At 43.1% G+C, this 19,553-nt stretch overlaps 1 protein-coding gene and 1 pseudogene across 1 annotated transcript; one reads left to right on the top strand and one right to left on the bottom strand.

The window, feature by feature from the left end:
• The window catches only part of LOC138965552 (oncoprotein-induced transcript 3 protein-like), a 13,619-nt pseudogene extending 4,803 nt beyond the window's left edge, over window positions 1–8,816 (top strand).
• Window positions 8,817–8,986: 170 nt separating this feature from the next.
• Window positions 8,987–14,834, bottom strand: LOC138964421 (NADH dehydrogenase [ubiquinone] 1 alpha subcomplex subunit 5-like). The gene is made up of 5 exons (XM_070336378.1): window positions 14,746–14,834; window positions 14,215–14,259; window positions 12,397–12,513; window positions 11,256–11,321; window positions 8,987–9,473 (listed from the first exon to the last, which is right to left on the bottom strand). Exons 1-5 carry the CDS (start codon window positions 14,761–14,763, stop codon window positions 9,372–9,374), a joined length of 348 nt encoding a protein of 115 aa, XP_070192479.1. The 5' UTR covers window positions 14,764–14,834; the 3' UTR covers window positions 8,987–9,371.
• Window positions 14,835–19,553: the final 4,719 nt, after the last annotated feature.

Raw genomic sequence — 19,553 nt, forward strand, 5'->3', positions numbered from 1 at the left:
GTGTGTGTGTGTGTGTGTGTGTGTGTGTGTGTGTGTGTGTGTGTGTGTGTGTGTGTGTGTGTGTGTGTGTGTGTGTGTGTGTGTGTGCGTGTGTGTGTGTGTGTGTGTGTGTGTGTGTGTGTGTGTGTGTGTGTGTGTGTGTGTGTGACGGAGTGATTGAGTTTGTGTTACTGTTGTTTGTCGATTTCTTACGTGAGCCTTGATGGCTTCGCCTCTTGTTAATTCTTGTTTACTATTGTTTATTATGAACGTTTTAATGTTTTATTTTACTCTAATAGTTTTTTTAATTGTGTAAAATAAATAAATAATTTTTTGTTGTTGATCCAAGTGATCCGGGTTCGACAAAAGGACAGTCATCTCCTGCGCCAAAGTACAATTACATTTTTATTTTCAGCGCAGCATCACACTCTTTGATTTCTTCCACCTGGACAATCCTCAGCCTGACAGTTTGATCTTCAGCATATTTTTTGATTTCGTCACGAGCAACATCTTTGTGAGTACCCAACTTTATACTATTACTAATATTCTAAGTTTTCATACAACATTAAAAAAAATGTTGTCTAGGTTTTGAAAAAAAATTCCAGGCCTAAGAGTCAATGACATGATGCCCGATTTGTCTGCAATTTTAGAACTGAAATAAATTTTCGTCTCTGTTTTGGAAGTAATTTCAAGGCCTTAGGGTCCTGCCCGATTATTCTGCGATTTAAGAACTTGAATTATTTTTAGTTTCTGTTCTAAAAGTAGTTTACAGGCCTAGGGGTGCTGCCAGATTTTTCTGCGATTTTACTACTTGAAATATTTTCCGTCCGTTTTGAAAGTAGTTTCCAGGCCTAGGGGTGCTGCCCAATTTTTCTGCGATTTTAGACCTTAAAATATTTTATTTTCCGTCTGTTCTGAAAGTAGTTTCCAGGCAAGGGGTGCTGCCCGATTTTTCTGCGATTTTAGACCTTGAAATATTTTTCATCATGAAAGTAGAATCCTGCCGATTTTTCTGCGATTTTAGAACTTGAAATATTCTCCGTCTCCGTTTTGAAAGTAGTTTGCAGGCCTAGGGGTGCTGCCCGATTTTTCTGCGATTTTAGAACTTGAAATATTTTCCGTCTCCGTTTTGAAAGTAGTTTCCAGGCCTAGGGGTGCTGCCCGATTGTTCTGCGATTTTAGAACTTGAAATATTTTCCGTCTCCGTTTTGAAAGTAGTTTCCAGGCCTAGGGGTGCTGCCCGATTTTTCTGCGATTTTAGAACTTGAAATATTTTAGCTTGTTGTGTCGTCCCAATATATTGTTTCTGTTGTACTATATTTATGCCACCCCATGTTTTCGGAATACAATCTTGTTTAAACGTTCATTCGCTTGCGCCTTCGTAGCAGGCGGTAGAACCTTCGATCAAGATAAGTTGTCGTAACTAATTATTTGACTGTGCACATAAAAGACCGTTGGGTCGATATATTTGTGACTGTAACGTTTTTTTGTCAATAACAAACGTTCCAACAACTTACCTTTCTTGTTTTTTGATTCTGAAAATTGGAACGTTGGCAGTCTCTTTGATTTTGGATTTTTTTTTAAACCAATAAGCGTATACATTCTGATACTGATTGACTCTTGTGTGTGTTTCGTACAGACGTGAACGAGTGTTCGGTGCAGAACGGGGGGTGCAGCGACTTGTGTGTCAACCTGGAGGGAGGATACAGCTGTGAGTGTCCACAGCAGGAACTGCAGCTGGGGCCGGACAATCACACCTGTTCAGGTAAACTATACCGAGCAACAAAAGAAACGCGAATTTTCTCCAGAAAAACGTTTAATCACAATTTAAAAATGTCATTTCTCATAAACGTAACATCGAAACGAATCAAAATCACGGTGGTATGTTCTTTGCACACTGTTCTTGCCTATGGCATAGTCTTTCGCTGCCACGGGCAAAGGAAGCCTCTGCAGATGGTCAGTACGGTTGACCCCCATGGACGTTGATGACGGCCTGGCAGCGGCGCCTCATGGAGTGAATGAGTCGGTTGATGGCGTCTCTCGGGATGTTGCGCCAGGCATGGATAAGGGCCTGACGCAGTTCTGCGGCAGTTCTTGGTCCTGGGCGTAACTGGTTGAAATTTCTTTGAAGTTGGTCCCAGAAATGTTCAATGGGATTCAAATCTGGGCTGAGGGCGGGCCAGGCCATGATGTGATGTTATTGTGCTGCGGGAAGGCTTGGGTGACCCTGGCTGTGTGCGGGCGAGCGTTATCTTGCTGCAGAACACAGTTTCTGCGCGCCTGGAAAAAGGGCACAACACGAGGCTGTAGGATCTGGTCAATATAACGCTGTGCTATGATGCCGTTTCCTCGACCAGGACCAAGATTGTTGAAAAACACAGGTCCCAGAGATTGGTTGAGGCCGATTCCACCCCAGACCATGACGTTTGGTCCACCCTGGGCATTGTGTTCCATGACGCAGTCACCAGCATAGCGTTCACATCTTCTTCGCCACACTCCGACACGCCCATCAACATGACTAATGCAGTAACGGCTCTCATCGGTGAACAGAATGTTTCGCCATTGTCTCCAGTTCCAGTTGATGTGATCCTGGGCCCACTGCTGGCACGCCATGCGATGTCTTTGAGTGAGGACAGGTCCTCTAGCTGGACAGCAGTTTTGGAGGTCTCGCTCAGCAAGTCTTCGGTGTACTGTCTGGCCACTGATGGGTCTCTGGTGGTTACCGACGGTGTTCCTGGCTGTTTCATTGGCTGTATAGAATCGGTTTCTCAAATGATGACGCAGGATCTGGCGATCTTGTCTCTGTGTGGTAACGCGAGGTCTTCCACTTCGTTGTGTATCAGCAGTGCTTCCAGTGTTGACAAAACGTTGCTGAAGGCAATACACTGTTGACAGATGCACATTTAAAGCGACTGCTACCGCTTCTGGGTCATCACCAGCCGATAATCGACCCACTGCATGCCCTCTCGCGTTAATTGTTCTGGTGTCAATCTTGGCATCTTGACTCTGTCAAAAGTTAGACTGGCAGTAAACGTGCCATGGTCTCTTTTTTATATTACTAATGCATCAGTGAACACATCTCACACATGAGGTTTCCCCAACTCCGCTTGCACGTGCTGTACTGAAGCGCGCATCATGTGTTTCACGTGGAAACTGCTTGTCCCGTGCGTTGAGACAGGAGCAATGGGAAAATATTCACACAACAGCTTGACACATGACTGCATAGGGCATCTATATCCCGAAAATTGTCACTCTCAGATTAACTACGTTTTTTAAAATCAAAATATCGAAAAATAATTCGCGTTTCTTTTGTTGCTCGGTATACATATTGACCTGTCCCTTCAGAGGAGAAAATTGAGGAGGGAAGAACAAGGTTAATGGGATATACAGTGAAACATCTGTTTACACACATCCGTCAATCGGAGAAAATGTGTTTTTATAAAGGAGGTAGTTTTAAAATGGAGGTAATTGACAGACTTTGTGGAGAGAAAATGTGTTGAAAGTAGGATCTTAAGGCAGCAATGTCATTGAATAGCGCATAAGCATACCCACTCCTCCTCTTCCTCTTTCCTCTGAGCCGGATACTCGATTTGAATAGTATATTTTCTTATCCGTTGAAGTTCCCCTTCCCCTTCCCCACTAGTCCAACTTTATGTATCCTTCATGACCTTACTTTAAAACTCATCAAGCGTGCTTTGGCTGTTATCCGTGTGTCTCAATAGGGGAGGAGTCTTCAATCGGAGCAAGGAGGGTTTGGCTGTTATCCGTGTGTCTCAATAGGGGAGGAGTCTTCAATCGGAGCAAGGAGGGTTTGGCTGTTATCCGTGTGTCTCAATAGGGGAGGAGTCTTCAATCGGAGCAAGGAGGGTTTGGCTGTTATCCGTGTGCCCCAATAGGGGAGGAGTCTTCAATCGGAGCAAGGAGGGTTTGGCTGTTATCCGTGTGTCTCAATAGGGGAGGAGTCTTCAATCGGAGCAAGGAGGGTTTGGCTGTTATCCGTGTGTCTCAATAGGGGAGGAGTCTTCAATCGGAGCAAGGAGGGTTTGGCTGTTATCCGTGTGTCTCAATAGGGGAGGAGTCTTCAATCGGAGCAAGGAGGGTTTGGCTGTTATCCGTGTGTCTCAATAGGGGAGGAGTCTTCAATCGGAGCAAGGAGGGTTTGGCTGTTATCCGTGTGTCTCAATAGGGGAGGAGTCTTCAATCGGAGCAAGGAGGGTTCCACTGTATTCATCGCATTTAAGATCCCGCTGTTCTGTCCATATTTTCTGTAAATCAATGGTCTGATTTTCTCAGATGTTTGGGGGCGGTCCGGCCATTGTACACGACAATTTCCCACATCATGAAACAGATCCTATTAATTCTGCTACCTCCCACGTCCCCTCCAGCAAAGCACCTCCCCCTTCCCCCTCAGTACACTTTTGACCCATATCCTCACAGCCTTCCATCCCCGGAAATCACAGATGACGACTGAGGGAGGACAAATTTAATCAGGCTCAGTTTTCAATACTGACCAGAGCGTGTGTGGCATATCGAGCGCATAACCCGATTCAATCAATATCAATAAATGAGGCTTATATCGCGCATATTCCGTGGGTACAGTTCTAGGCGCTCTGCAGTGATGCCGTGTGAGATGAAATTTTATGCCAGTAGATTGCAGCCATGTCGGCGCATATTTACCTTTCACGGCCTTATTCCAAGTCACACGGGTATGGTAGACAATTATTAACTGTGCCTAAGCAATTTTGCCAGGAAAGACCCTTTTGTCAATCGTGGGATCTTTAACGTGCACACCCAATGTAGTATACACGGGGGGTGGTTCGGACACCGAAGAGAGTCTGCACACAAAGTTGACTCTGTGAAATAAATTTCCGCCGAACCTGGGATCGAACTCGCGCTGACAGCGGCCAACTGAATACAAATCCAGCGCGCTACCAACTGAGCTATACCCCCGCCCCAGTGGGGGAATTAAATACACACAGGTGTATCAATTCAATTTCCTTTTCTGTTTGATGGATTTGAGCCAGGTGTTGTCACCCCTGATGTTGCCTATTGTTTCCACAGCGCCAGGCGAGCACGTCACTTGTGGGTCTGACGTCATGGAGCTGACGTTAGAAAAGTCGCGCTTTTCAAGCCTGCACCGCGAACATCTGACGTTGAGTGACGTCAGTTGTGGTGCCAGGAATAACGGCACTCACATCATTCTCAGCGCGCCTCTGACGGCTTGTGGCACTGTCAGCCAGGTACACGTCATGTTAAGTTAAAGGAAGCTGTTGTTCCATTTCAGTATAGCAGAGACTTGAAAGTGCAGGTCCTGTGTGTGTGTCAGTGTGTGTGTGTGTGTGTGTGTGTGTGTGTGTGTGTGTGTGTGTGTGTGTGTACCTATTTACTATTACACGGAGACTTACAACCCACCCCCCATACACACTCATACCTCCTAGACACATGTAGTGACATTGTCCCTTCCAACGAGTTGACGTTCCCCTTCCGCATCCACCCATCGGTAAAACTCTGACATTCTGAAACACACAACCTGAGATTCAACTCGTGATCAGTATTGACATGATGACCCCACCAACCCATACTCATTGTTTCGCCCTTTACAGCAGTAAGCGACTGCAAGACGACAGCAGTGTGTAAAACATTGACTGTTCCATTCCTTTTCATCCATCCTGATTACTCTGAAATACTCAAACACTCCATCTGAGACCCAATAATTACCTGAACGCAATTACCTCAAGGGTTCATCACCTCAAGGACCCAGTGTCATTCTTTTAGCCCCATACACAGCAAGCAGGTAACAGCACATAGTCTACAACAACGTTTAAGAGGAAACAAAAGAGAAAAGATTGTTACAGTTTCTTTACTGCCATCCATATCAAGCTGTGCAATGCCATCTGAGACCAGCCAACCACCTGAGCGGACCCAACTTAATTTAGTTTCATTATTTTTCAGCAAGCAGGCAACAGCATCGTCTACAGCAACGTGGTCCATTCCCAAGAGGAGGTGGTGGAGGGGGTCATCAGCAGGGTCAAGGACGTGGAGATTCCCTTCCGGTGTGTCATGACCTTGCAAGAGATCCGTGAGGTCCCCCGGTTACCGTGGATACCGGGGAGCTGCACTTCCTGCTTGAAGGACAGGGTCAACATAATGTCAAGTATGTTGTGTTGTGTTGTATGTGTGCTGTGTTGTAGTGTGTGTGTGTGTGTGTGTGTGTGTGTGTGTGTGTGTGTGTGTGTGTGTGTGTGTGAGTGTCTGTCTGCATGTGTGTATGAACTAGGTTTGTATATATTCTGAAAAAACCCCGGCACGGTTGGCCTCGTGGTAAGGCGTCCGCCCCGTGATCGGGAGGTCGTGGGTTCGAACCCCGGCCGGGTCATACCTAAGACTTCGTGTTAAAATTGGCAATCGAGTGGCTGCTCCGCCTGGCGTCTGGCATTATGGGGTTAGTGCTAGGACTGGTTGGTCCGGTGTCAGAATAATATGACTGGGCGAGACACGAAGCCTGTGCTGCGACTTCTGTCTTGTGTGTGGCGCACGTTATATGTCAAAGCAGCACCGCCCTGATATGGCCCTTCGTGGTCGGCTGGGCGTTAAGCAAACAAACAATCGTGAAAAAAGTGTATGCAGGAAACATGAGAATGTGTGGAAAATGCACTACCTGCTGTAGTAGCGTGAGGTTGTTTCATGATATTATTTGTCTTTTTAATCAATTTACTTTTCATTCTTCAAGCCCTATTTGTAGTTTTTCACATTTTCCGGAAGCTTGCAGTTTTCCAACAACGGAGAATTCCATCCAGGTCAGGGTCAGGTCACCGTGTACCCAGGTCAAGACATTCATGGCAAAGTCACCTTGACAACAATCGACCCAAATCTGAGCGTTGCCCTTAGCAACTGCAGTGCAACCACAACTGTCCTTCATAACTCCACAGACACACCCTACAATATTTTGACCGAAGGGTAAGCATTGAAGATATGGAAAATGATAACTAAGAGATTATACGTGAAAAGAAGAACAAATTAACAAAACAGGCAGCTATAACGGTTCAAACTGATATCAGAACTGGCTTATCTTTCTGAATATAAGTATATCAAGTTGATTGTATAGTGGGAGAAGTTTAACGTGCCTGTAAGTAGCGGACGTGTATACGCCTGATGTGCACGTGATGTGCACGTGATGTGCACGTGTTTGATCTTACAAGAGTAAGTAGTTCTCATGATTATCACAAACTCTCACAAATATAAATACAGTCACTGTAACCCCACTTTTATGACACCCCCCCCCCCCCCCGCGCCCTTTAGGGCCGTATCCTAAGATAGATTTGTGTACTATATTCAAAATATATGCAAATTTACCAACAATGTAGGACTCACTCCCAAATTGTCATTTAAAACATTAGTTTGGTGGCGGGCATACCGGTGTAACACAAGAAAATTACTCCCACGAGATTTTTACTCCGGAGTAAACATTTCGTTCGAAAAAGTTACTCCCTTTACGAAAAAAGCACTCTGAGGCCCCCATTGCACGAGAAAATTACTCCCCAAGACAGGTGAGTTCTGAGTAAACATGTCGTACAAAAATGTTGCTCCCATGACGAATAAATAACGAATAAATTACTTCACCTCAACACGAGCAATTTAACTTCCCATGCCAGGTGTACGATATTTGTACTCCCTTGTCCCCTGTTAGTTCTTGGTGGTGGAAGGGGTGGAAGGAGGGTAGCGCGACATTCGTGTGCGCGAGATCACTTATTGGCATTATCCCTTCGCCCGCATCCCATTTTTGCGTACGAGATTTTTACTGGAAGTAAACAAAATGGGGAGTAAAAATTTCGTGGAGGGAGTAATTTTTTCGTGCCTTGGGGAGTTCTTTTCTCGTACGAAAAGTGTACTCGGAGTAAGAATTTCGTACGAAATATTTACTCCGGAGTAAATTTTTCGTGGAGTAAAAATTTCGTGTTACACCGGGACAACAAACGGCTTCCTTTACTCGGAGACACCCTCACGTAAAGACCTCATATCATTAGCATAAATACCTCTCTCTCTCTCTATTTTATGTGTTGTTCCTGCAGGTGCCCAAAGGACAGTACCCTAGTGATCAGAAACATGACAGACTCCACCCATCAGCATTTCCACATGGAGGCCTTCAAGTTCTTGGACAACTCACCACACGTCACTTTCCACTGTGACGTCACACTTTGTGATGACGCAGATCCTCAGTGGTTTTGTACCCAGGGATGTTCAGCCACCCATTAGCTAGATTGCTTTAGACAGGATTTTATGACTTGTGATGTTACCTACATGCTATATATGTCTTGTACATTTACCAGTGTTACGTGGAAAAAAATCACTTTCCGGCACAAAAGTTTAGCAGCTAGCTTCATACAGGATTGTACCAAAAGCAATGTATATATATGCTTGTGAATACCTATGACTTGTTACCATGGCTTGTGCCTTTTTGAGGGAGGTTTTTATGGCTGAGCTTGTGCTTGTGTATATAATGTGAAGTGGAACAAAAATAGTAAACACGAATAATTCAGAATACAGTTAATGTCACGAGTATGCCATTGTATAAGTATTTTTGCATGATTGATGCAAGATGTGAAATCTTAATGTTTTATTTTATTTGCTGATTTACTTGTTTTGTGTCTTTTAGTTATTTTTGACCAATCAATTGGAGATTGACATTATTTACCAACTACAATGCTATAACAGGTGAATGCCCCAATGTTCAGAGTGAATATTTTTCAAACTAGGGATTCACACATCAGACACACACACACACACCTATTTACCAAAAACATGGCATACTCATGGTGTCACTCAGCAAAAGAGAGAGAGAGAGAGAGAGAGAGAGAGAGAGAGAGAGAGAGAGAGAGAGAGAGAGAGAGAGAGAGAGAGAGAGAGAGAGAGAGAGAGAGAGAGAGAGAGAGAGAGAGAGACACACACACACAGCTGTATAGAAATAGTTTTTACCATAAACAGCAAAGATCAATGCAAATAATGTAACTATATTTAACATAAGTTTATTCACATAAAATGTAACTTCACACAAATGTCATACTAAAACAAACAAGGCTTTTATCCCAGGGTCAATTACTGAATTAGTCAAAATCTGTCGAGAGCTGTTTTGAACAGATGTTATCTGTGCTTCTGAACTGGAATTAAAAGTGACATCTGCCTCACTGAATATGAAAATCTATCATAAACGAACTCTGTCCAGGTTCTGTAAACTGCAAGATTTCAAGAACAGTTCTGGACCAAAAATCTAAGTGAAGAATACTACGAAGGACACATTTTAATTTTTTTCACTCATGAAGCATCATTTTTATTCTAGAAACTATGCATGACAACAAAACATTCAAATATTACAACAATCTACGCAGGTTTCCAGTTCAGACAGGCCACTTCCATTGGTTCTTAGGAGCATCGGCTACCAGTGGTTCCCACGCCCTCCATTGCAGCATCTTCCTGGACAGTAACAATTCTCGCTCCGCCTGCAGAAAATAATCAATCAATCAATATGAGGCTTATATCGCGCGTATTCCGTGGGTACAGTTCTAAGCGCAGGGATTTTTTATTTTTTATTTTTTAAATATTTTTTATGCAATTTATATTGCGCACATATTCAAGGCCGTGTGAGATGGAATTTTTGTACACAATACATCACGCATTCACATCGGCCAGCAGATCGCAGCCATTTCGGCGCATATCCTACTTTTCGTGGCCTATTATTCCAAGTCACACGGGTATTTTGGTGGACATTTTTATCTATGCCTATACAATTTTGCCAGGAAAGACCCTTTTGTCAATCGTGGGATCTTTAACGTGCACACCCCAATGTAGTGTACACGAAGGGACCTCGGTTTTTCGTCTCATCCGAAAGACTAGCACTTGAACCCACCACCTAAATTACAGTATTACCAAGACATGTGGAGAACAAGACTTTATGATAACTATATTTTACAACTAACAAAACAATACAGGGCATTAGCCCGAACCCTCACTATTGAAACAAAATTGTAATTCAGTCACATATCACACTTATACAGCTAATAAAATGACATGCACACAAAAGTTAGCAGAAATAAACGGGCTGCAGTAGGTTCCATCAGCCCTTGTTCCTTCTCGATGAAATTTTTGAGTTTAAGTCCTCTCAGACCTGTTGGCCTAAATTGGGACAGGTATTGTTAAAAAGATGATTATATTAAATTATTTATATGGTGTGATATTTTAACTCGAACAAGTACATTGCAGCTGTCTTTCGACAAGCCAGCATTAGGCTTGTCTCCTCAAAATATCAAAATGTTATCATGATGATAAAAGATAATGCATGCATGTCTTCGTGTTTTCCAAGCCCTCAGACTTTCACTGTGAGCTTGAGATCTTTATTGTGTGCATGGATGCACATGGGCGGTGTTTGTCCATCTAAGAGAATCCCTATCAAGGGCGGATCAATTCACTTTGGAGGGGGGGGTTACAAAATACTGCGAAGATACAAGTTGACGGCGCCGAAGGCGCCTATGCCTCTAGGGGGGTCCGGGGGCATGCCCCCCCGGAAATTTTTCTTATCCAAAGAAGCAAAATAGAGCTATCTGGTGCATCCTGAGCCAATAAATTACCTCTTTTTTTGGGGGGTGGGGGGGGGTTACGTAACCCGTGTAACCCCCCCCCCCAGATCCGCCCTTGCCTATAAATGACTCCAAGAAATACATTTCTCACAGGACCTGGGATTCATACCTATACCTATAGCAACAAACTGGTTATAAAGCCAGCACGCTACGAACTGAGCTACCTTCCTGCCTCCCTGGTTGAACTTCTGAGTGCAACTGCCGAAGAAGAGTTTAATTAATAATCAATAACAGTGTAAAAGTACCCTAGTGATCAGAAACATGACAGACTCCACCCATCAGCATTTCCACATGGAGGCCTTCAAGAAAAGGCCTTAGCGGCAGATTTATTCTTCAGCCTGCTGATGGAAAGTTTTATCAATATGCATTGTGAGCCCAGTTGAAGAGCACAATAACATTAAGTGCGCATGTGTGGAAAATTGACACATCCACCTAAGTGTGCAGGTGCTCGGGTGGTGCGTAAAAATAAATCTAACAAGAGCAGTTTTGTCTCTCGACTTTGCCAACATTTTGCTGATTTTAGTTGTTGATGAATTTTGTTAAGGTTGATTTTCCTTAAGTTCGCTGATTTTTAGGTAAAATCACAGATACATATTAATGCCAGCATCTAAACTGCAAGGTAAAGGCAAAATAATAGCGATCACTCACCTGAAGAACGACCTCCTCAATCTGACCAGCATTCAGTTTCTTTTCCAAGGCAAGCACATCAGGTTCCTAGGACACATAAACAACACAAAATACAATGTATCCCTCTTCACATCTCATGGCATGAATCTGCTCAGACTCACACCGGTTGGCTCTCTGTGTGACCAGAATGCACTACAAATGCAAAAGTGCATCCATTATCCCTATTATAAGTTAAAGGACTGCCTGAGATTTGGCTGTCTCTCTGAAAACGTTAAAGTTTTTTGTGCGAGTGAGCAATTGTTATGGAAGAAATGGATTGCGGAAGTACTAAAGGCCAATATATTTAATAGAAAATTCAACAGTTCTCTCTTTCAACACATGATTGCTATACATGCCATCCTCACTGATAAAATCATTAATTTCTCTGTTAAATCAAATGAAATGAGATAGAGGGCTATCTTCAGATCTGAGAAACAAACTGACTCAATTAAGCACTCTGAATGCATATGCAATGTGCAACAAGAGTATGCAGAGCTAAGGCCCCCCCAAAACGTTGTATGTTTCTGGTCACCCGACCCTACCTATTTTTTTCCCGCCGACCCTAGACTTTTTTTTTTATTGCATTTGTAAAGAAAAAAAGCACAAAAAAAAGCGTCAAAACGAAAGTAACAGACGGCAGACGACACAAGGGGGATAACCCCGCATCTCTTTTGTCTCATTTGTTTTGTAATGTGTTGTCTTTCTCTTTGTATAGTAAGTCCAGTCTCTTTGCGTCACTGTATAGTTATTTTCTACCCTGACAAAACAAAACAAAAAACCCCAAAAAATCCCTACCTACCTACCCTATTTTTTGTAGCCATGTTACCAGAAACATACAACTTTTTTTTGTGTGCCTAATCTCCTGGCACCTGAGAGAATGACAATCATTAACATTATCAAGTGACTTTCATCCTATGTTTAAAACTCTTCCTTTTTTGCCAATACCTGTTTTGTAACTTCAGGTTTCCCTGTGTTCTTACAAAAATGGACCCGACCACCCCTCCCCCCCCCCCCCCCCCCCCCTCAAATTCTTTAAGGGTCAGCAGACACAGTGTGTGTCAGGTTACCCTGTTACAGCAGATTCTATTTGGCATCAATTGCATAAACCTCTTGGAGAACTTACGGCTTTAACTGCATTCAACCTCTCGTTGACAATCTGTTCAGTGTAGCGACGGTACCCAGCCTCCTCTGGGAACTTCTGGAGTGTACGCAGGATCTTTTCATACACCACCTTCAGAGTCTGGTAAAAAAAAAGAAAAGGACACAAATTATTCAGGTATAGCGGGAAAATACTCCAAGAAGTGACAACACTAAAAATATTATGAAGCATGGAAATAACTAAAACTACACACATGTAATGTATGCAACTCCACAAGCAGTAACTAATTTGAGTTTAACCCCACTCATAAACATTTGTGATCTAGTTCTCCTCCACTTCCATTTACCATTCTTTGATCAGAAGTGTGTTACCTTCGAGCAAGATGCTTCTCCTTTTTTATATCCTGAGTAAAAGAAGGTATTGAGCTCCTATGAAGGTAAGATTTCACAGCCTGTTTAAAAAGAAAGGTCGATTTCCTCTTCTTGAAAAAAAAGAAGAAAAAAAAGAAAATAATTTTTTGTTTTAGCCACCATAGGTTACTTTCTCCTCACACAGAATGCAAATCTATTTTTAACTCGTTTAAGTAAAAAGTTAAAACGATTAATGACCCTGTTCCACTTCTGCATAATCTTACTTGTAGATACATGTGCATGTGTTCTGCGCGAACTTAGAATCCGGTTTCATTCTAGAATGGACCGGGTCCAGGTAACCAGGTTGGAATTCTAACCCTGCGCAAGTACAGGGGTGCCATTCTAGAATGAAACCCTTGAATAAAGGGGGCCGTAATGTTTGTAGGTAAGACAGAGTTGTCTTCCCTTGAATTATCTCCACCTGCACCTTTCCTTTGATAAAATGGGGCTGATTTGTCTACCCCTGAAAAAAATCCTTTGGCGATCTTGCGATGTCATGTCATGTCAAGAAAGTTGACACTCCTGGGTACGCAATAAACAAAGGCAGACCATAGCAAGGGGGACTACCAGGGCGGTAATGTTTGCAGGGCAGTTGTTTTTGTGATGAGAGCCGGTTGCGGCCGCTTGCAATGTCAGCACTGTCTCCCTCTCGGAAATGTCCGGTTTTTTGACAATTATTTTGACAGACAGACAGACAGACGGTCAGACCGACTAACCGACAGACAGACCAACAGAAGGACATAGTGAGTTATAGAGCTGTTGTCACAGGTTTAAAAAAAAGTTGACATTATATCTTCACAATTCAGAAGACCAACTTCATGTATATGAATAAGATTAAAAGTTACAAGCGAGATCGGCAAAACACTGTCAGTCCGGAAATTTCCGTTCGTAGCGATCAGTGCTGAGTGTCTCTCAAAATCGTAATCACTTTCAGAACATCACAATCCCAATTCACGATGTCTTTGAGTAAAGTGTAAAAAACCCGAAAAAAACACCCAACCAAACACACAAAAAACAAAAACAAACAGAAAATCCACATTTGTGGCCTTGGCTGTGTGATAGTCTAACTGAAATGACTATTCCAACTTGGACCCACATTCTAACCTTGCGCACAGCCGATTCTAGAATGGACCAGCAACAAGGGTTTCATTCTAGAATGGCACCCCTGTACTTGCGCAGGGTTAGAATTCCAACCTGGACCCGGTCCATTCTAGAATGAAACCGGATTCTAAGTTCGCGCAGAACACATGCAAGCTAACGCAAAGGCATGTGAGTAAACATGTGACTAAGAGAACAAAGAATGAAAGACAAGCAAGTGAAACAGGAGTGGATTCAGCACACACACACGCACAAAAAATAGTAACACTAACAGTAACACTAACAAATCTATAGATACAATTTACAATTTATAAGTGTGATGTCAGACTCAGACCTGCTGTGGATGACGAGCTACAGCTAGCCCTGTCAGACCTGTCGTCTGCAACAAAGGTATCATAATGCATGGTGAACATTTAGCAATAAGAGTGTCATCACAATTGTTAAAAACCCCATTACAAACATCAGTACAAAGGGTAATCTTCTTGGAACAGTAGCAATAATGCAATCTATAACCTCTACATTTGTTTAACTTGCTCTTTAAAGAATAAAAGGTAATTGTAACTTCAATTTGTCAAATCCACCAAACGGAGTCTGTCTGCGTAGCATTAACGCTTAGCACATAGCCTTTGCATCACGTTGGCTTTATTATGTTCAGTTCTTTTTGCAAGAATGTGCTGTACTTCAGCAGACGAACTTTTCTTACAAAACACATCCATCAGATTGCAAGCCCAAATAACCATTCCAAAAACTCGGAGACGATATTGCCAACTTTTAAAGCTAGAATATGTATTTGATTTCTTTGTGGATAAAATATTCGCATGCACTGTCGTCTATTTTCAAACGAATAGCAGCATCACAATCTCACCAGTTTCTGGGACGCCATAGTTTTCTCTCAAGGTTACAAAAGCTGACGAGCAAACGTAAATAAGCCAGCTGAGAATATGCACCGCTTAGGAATATTTCAAAATGGAGACAAATTAATCCTGCGTGTTAAGCAGACTGATGCGGTGGAAGTGATGTCTCCGTCTGTCGTAAGAAATTTCCATTAAAACATTGACCCACATTGTGACATAGACGACCTATATATAAGCTTATGTAGCTGGTTTTAGTCGAAAAAACAAAGCGTTTATTTCAAATGCTGTCTCAGTGCAGAACTGAGTAAAAGGGCCAATAACCCCGTCAGTCTACCTATCTGATATGTTCACTACGCGGTTGCTTCCCATAATTCGGTGGTCTCTTGGTTCTGTTTCCGACACTGGAAGACGGTTGCTATCTAAATCAGTTCTTTGCTTCGAAGCCTATAACAATTCAAACGATTTTGAATGAACAAACGAGCAACACTGACACTGGCACACACACACACACCGTGGACAACAGAGCGATTATAACATTTATAACATTTATTTTACTGCCCAGCTGCCTGTGTTCGCTCTGTTGTCCACAGTTTGATCCATGTTTTTTTTCTCTTTCTTATTCGCTCAGTTAAAACTTTATATTTACTAATTTTCCATAAACTTTCAAGCGATCAGAATGGCCGCGGGGATAAGAGTGACAGTATTCAAACACTGTCAACTCCCAAGGCGTGGGTTCGAATCCGGTGCCAGAGTGATAATGTTGCTGTCAGAGTAACAGTGGTACGTGATGCTAGAGTGAGAGTGGGGATGCCAGAGTTAAACTGGTGGTTCCAAAACGGTGCCAGAGTGAGAATGGTGATTCCAGAGTGACAGTGACAGTTAAACTGGTGGTTCCGATGCCAGAGCGAGACTGTCGTGAATGTAGAATGAGAGCGGTGGTGCAAGATCGGCCCGTGCCAGCTGTGAGAACTTGACTGATCAGACACTATAGAGTATACTCTACAGTCTCTGAACTGATAATGGCTGAGAGAGAAATGGGTGTGCGTGGGCTGCTGGACGTCACAGTGACGTCGGTCGGACAGATCATGGTCAGTAAGAATGACGGTGTGTGAGAGAGAGAGTTTGTGGGAGTGAGTTCTAGTACCAGACCGGTGGTGTGTGCAGATGGTGCAAAACTGAATGACAGTTGTGTGTGACGGTGGTGTGTCAGTGTATGTGTGAGAGTGCGAGCGGGCCAGTTTAGTCACAGGAAATTGTGTGGTATCCCCATTTTTCTTCTCCATTTTTGTTGTGATAAAATGTCTTATATGAGTGACATCATATTTGTGAAAGTTGAGTGCATTTCAGCTCAGTCGGCAGCTTAGTTTGCTCATTTAAGTTGTCATTGAAATCGATTTTTTTAACAGATTTAATATTGATTACATCGTATTCTTCATCAAATTCTGAATCTAAAGATATATACATGTGTCATGTTTACTCTTAAAATGTGATCACAATTAACAGAAAAACCGGCGGCACGGTTGGCCTAGTGGTAAGGCGTCCGCCCCGTGATCGGGAGGTCACCCGGCCGGGTCATACCTAAGACTTTAAAATTGGCAATCTAGTAGCTGCTCCGCGCGCCTGGCGTCTGGCATTATGGGGTTAGTGCTAGGACTGGTTGGTCCGGTGTCAGAATAATGTGACTGGGTGAGACATGAAGTCTGTGCTGCGACTTCTGTCTTGTCACGTTGTGGCGCACGTTATATGTCAAAGCAGCACCGCCCTGATATGGATGGCCCTTCGTGGTCGGCTGGGCGTTAAGCAAAAAAAAAAAAAAAAAAAAAAAAAATGAACACAAAAAAAGGTTAATTAGTACTACGATTAAAATTGAAGAAATCGATCCAAAAATTATTTTATCTTATTCTTTATCATTTCCTAATTACAGAAACATATAGATATAACATGTTGTATTCAAAACAAGCTCATAAAGCCGGTTCAAAAGAATACAGAAAAGCGCGCTTTACGGCCTACCGCAATATTCTATGGCGCTATACTGGCATTTCAATTTCACTTTGTGTTGCACGGGAAAAGTGAGCAATTTCCTTGTCGTGGGGATTGAGGAACTCACCTTTAGCAAGCATATTGCTCACTTTACTATGCTGAGTGAAATCTGTCGTGCCCCTCGACTCGCAAATCTTGCAGAGTGTGGCATAACTTCTTGGAACGGGTTCAAAGTTTGTTCATGTAAACAAGATGTTTCCAAGAGGGAGTTTTGTTTGCGTGACTTTGATGTCTATAGAATAATAATAACATCTTTATCAGAAGAAGGATAGCTACTAACATTACTTTGTACAGAAATTCCGCGCCGCACAAACATACACTGAACAGACAAACATACAGGCAGGCAGACAGACAGACAGACAGACAGGTGTACGGACGGAGAGGATGGTAAAATGCGCAAAGACTGAGGAAGAGTGGGCGGGGGATCTTCGAAAAACCGGAGTTGACAGATTAGTTGTAAATGTTGGTGAAAAACCGGAGTAGACAGATTAGTGGTAAATGTTGGTGAAAAACCGGAGTAGACAGATTAGTTGTAAATGTTGGTGAAAAACCGGAGTAGACAGATTAGTTGTAAATGTTGGTGAAAAACCGGAGTAGACAGATTAGTTGTAAATGTTGGTGAAAAACCGGAGTAGACAGATTAGTTGTAAAATGTTGGTGAAAAACCGGAGTAGACAGATTAGTTGTAAATGTTGGTGAAAAACCGGAGTAGACAGATTAGTTGTAAATGTTGGTGAAAAACCGGAGTAGACAGATTAGTTGTAAATGTTGGTGAAAAACCGGAGTAGACAGATTAGTTGTAAATGTTGGTGAAAAACCGGAGTAGACAGATTAGTTGTAAATGTTGGTGAAAAACCGGAGTAGACAGATTAGTTGTAAATGTTGGTGAAAAACCAGATTGAAAAACATGATGAGTGGCTTCTGTCCGTTGCTTATAAGAGTTTATGGACACTGTCGACTGCCTTATACGAATTTTTGTATACTGCTAATGAGAGATTGGGTCCACTGCAGGAATTGCTAGAAGCATTGATCCAAACCCAACAACCTTTGCGACAGGCAGCAGACAATACTCAGTCATATATTTGCAAATAACTAGATCTGGGCACACAAGAGGAGAACAATCAGACAGCCAGTTGGGGGCCGGGACAGAGAAATCAGTATTACACAACAGACAGGAACGACTCGAATAACGAGGTGACTGCCGGGACGCTGCCATCACAAACTGCCACAACCCACGGACAAAACCATCCATCTGGAACCACAGCAGACTCGTTTGCAGGACGGATCAATATTTTCCCCTGCCAGGGATAAGAATGGGATTCCGTTGCAGTTCAGTTTACAGTTGCACGTCTAATCTGCCTCCTCTACCTTCTCTTTCTGTCTGTCTGTATCTCTATCTATCCTTGTCTCTATCTCTATCTCACTATCGTTCTCCCCCTTCCCCCTTCCGGCCCCTCCCCCTTCCCTCCTCCCTTCCCCACCGATTACAGCTAATCAGACCCCCTATCATTTGGCCACAATGACGAAGCTCTCTTCCTGTTCACTTTGTTTGAGTTTGAGCACCTCCCAGTTCAACGCACGGTCTATCTGGAATTGAATCGTCTGCACAACTGGACCGATAATAGTTTCAAGAAGGGTGTACAAATGAATCCGAGACCAACTAATTGAGTACTGAGTCTCTGTATTATTTCAATACACCGCAAAGTTCACTCGGACGGGACAACTGATCTTACATAATCTTCAGCTAATAATCAGGCTTCATGGGTATGTCGCCATGTCTGGTCTGGTTTTATTTTAACAGAGGGACTTATGATCGGAGCACGCTTTAGACAAAGCCTGAAAAAGGTAGACAGAGACAAGATATCCGCCTGGACTGGCACACTTAGATACACTGTCTTGTTCAAAGGCAGAGAACGGCAAGGTTTGCGATGTGACATTTCATGCGACGGACACCAGACGATGATTGTTTTTGCGACAAACTAATTAGCCCTAAATTATGAAGGTCTAATGGAAGCCTATATTTAAGGGTTTGTATATCAAACACTTCGGACTCTTTCCCACCACGATTTTTAGGTACCCATATCATACACCTCTTCGATGGCTGTCAGTTATGCAAGACTCGGTTAGCAGATACAGTATTTAACGGGCTGGTAGTTGCCATTGTTTGCTCTGAAGGTAGAATCTCCTTAAGTGAGCCTTGATAAGGGGTTTTGGTATCCGATATTTTGTTAACAGTCTCTTTGTCGGCTTATATCCCTTAATGCCATACTGTGCTGGGATCCAGTGAAACTCTGTGGACAACTTCAGTCTTGCAAATGTCGCACAACAGTCTCTACACTGAAACGATCCAGTAATGAAGTCTCTTCGTAATTCATTCCCTGGAACAAAATCGTTGCCACTTATTGTATGGTCCCAGATTTGGCGCTCTCCGTAATTTTTCTGCAATGGACAAAACGATTGCTATTCTTTGTGAGGCCCAAGATTTTGCACTCGCATCTCAGAACCTGCAGGCGTTGGTGTCGAGTTGATTGGCAAATGCTCAGTCGAGAGTCCTATATACACTGCCGCAGGAGTCCCACACTTCCGCTACAGGAGTCCCTATACTCCGGCGTATGTTATACTGTCCGCATAAACAAAGCTAAGTGAGAAACCCCGAGGGAAATTAAGGCCTAGGTCAAGGGTAGGGCGGTCTGGACAGGATGAAAGAACGAGCTTGGACGAGAGCTGGTGCAAATGAAGCTAGAGCTGACAAGAGGGGGGGGGGGGGGGGGGGGGGGGG

The sequence above is a fragment of the Littorina saxatilis genome, linkage group LG4 (genome assembly GCF_037325665.1).
Source record: "Littorina saxatilis isolate snail1 linkage group LG4, US_GU_Lsax_2.0, whole genome shotgun sequence".
In the NCBI taxonomy this organism is placed as follows: Eukaryota; Metazoa; Mollusca; class Gastropoda; order Littorinimorpha; family Littorinidae; genus Littorina; species Littorina saxatilis.

Excerpts from the sequence above, each read along its gene's own strand:
- LOC138964421 (XM_070336378.1), bottom strand. Across the intron at positions 12,514-14,214 it reads TAGCTCGTCATCCACAGCAG|ACTCTGAAGGTGGTGTATGA; the intron begins GTCTGAGTCTGA and ends TTTTTTTACCAG. Across the intron at positions 9,474-11,255 it reads TTGAGGAGGTCGTTCTTCAG|GCGGAGCGAGAATTGTTACT; the intron begins GTGAGTGATCGC and ends TATTTTCTGCAG.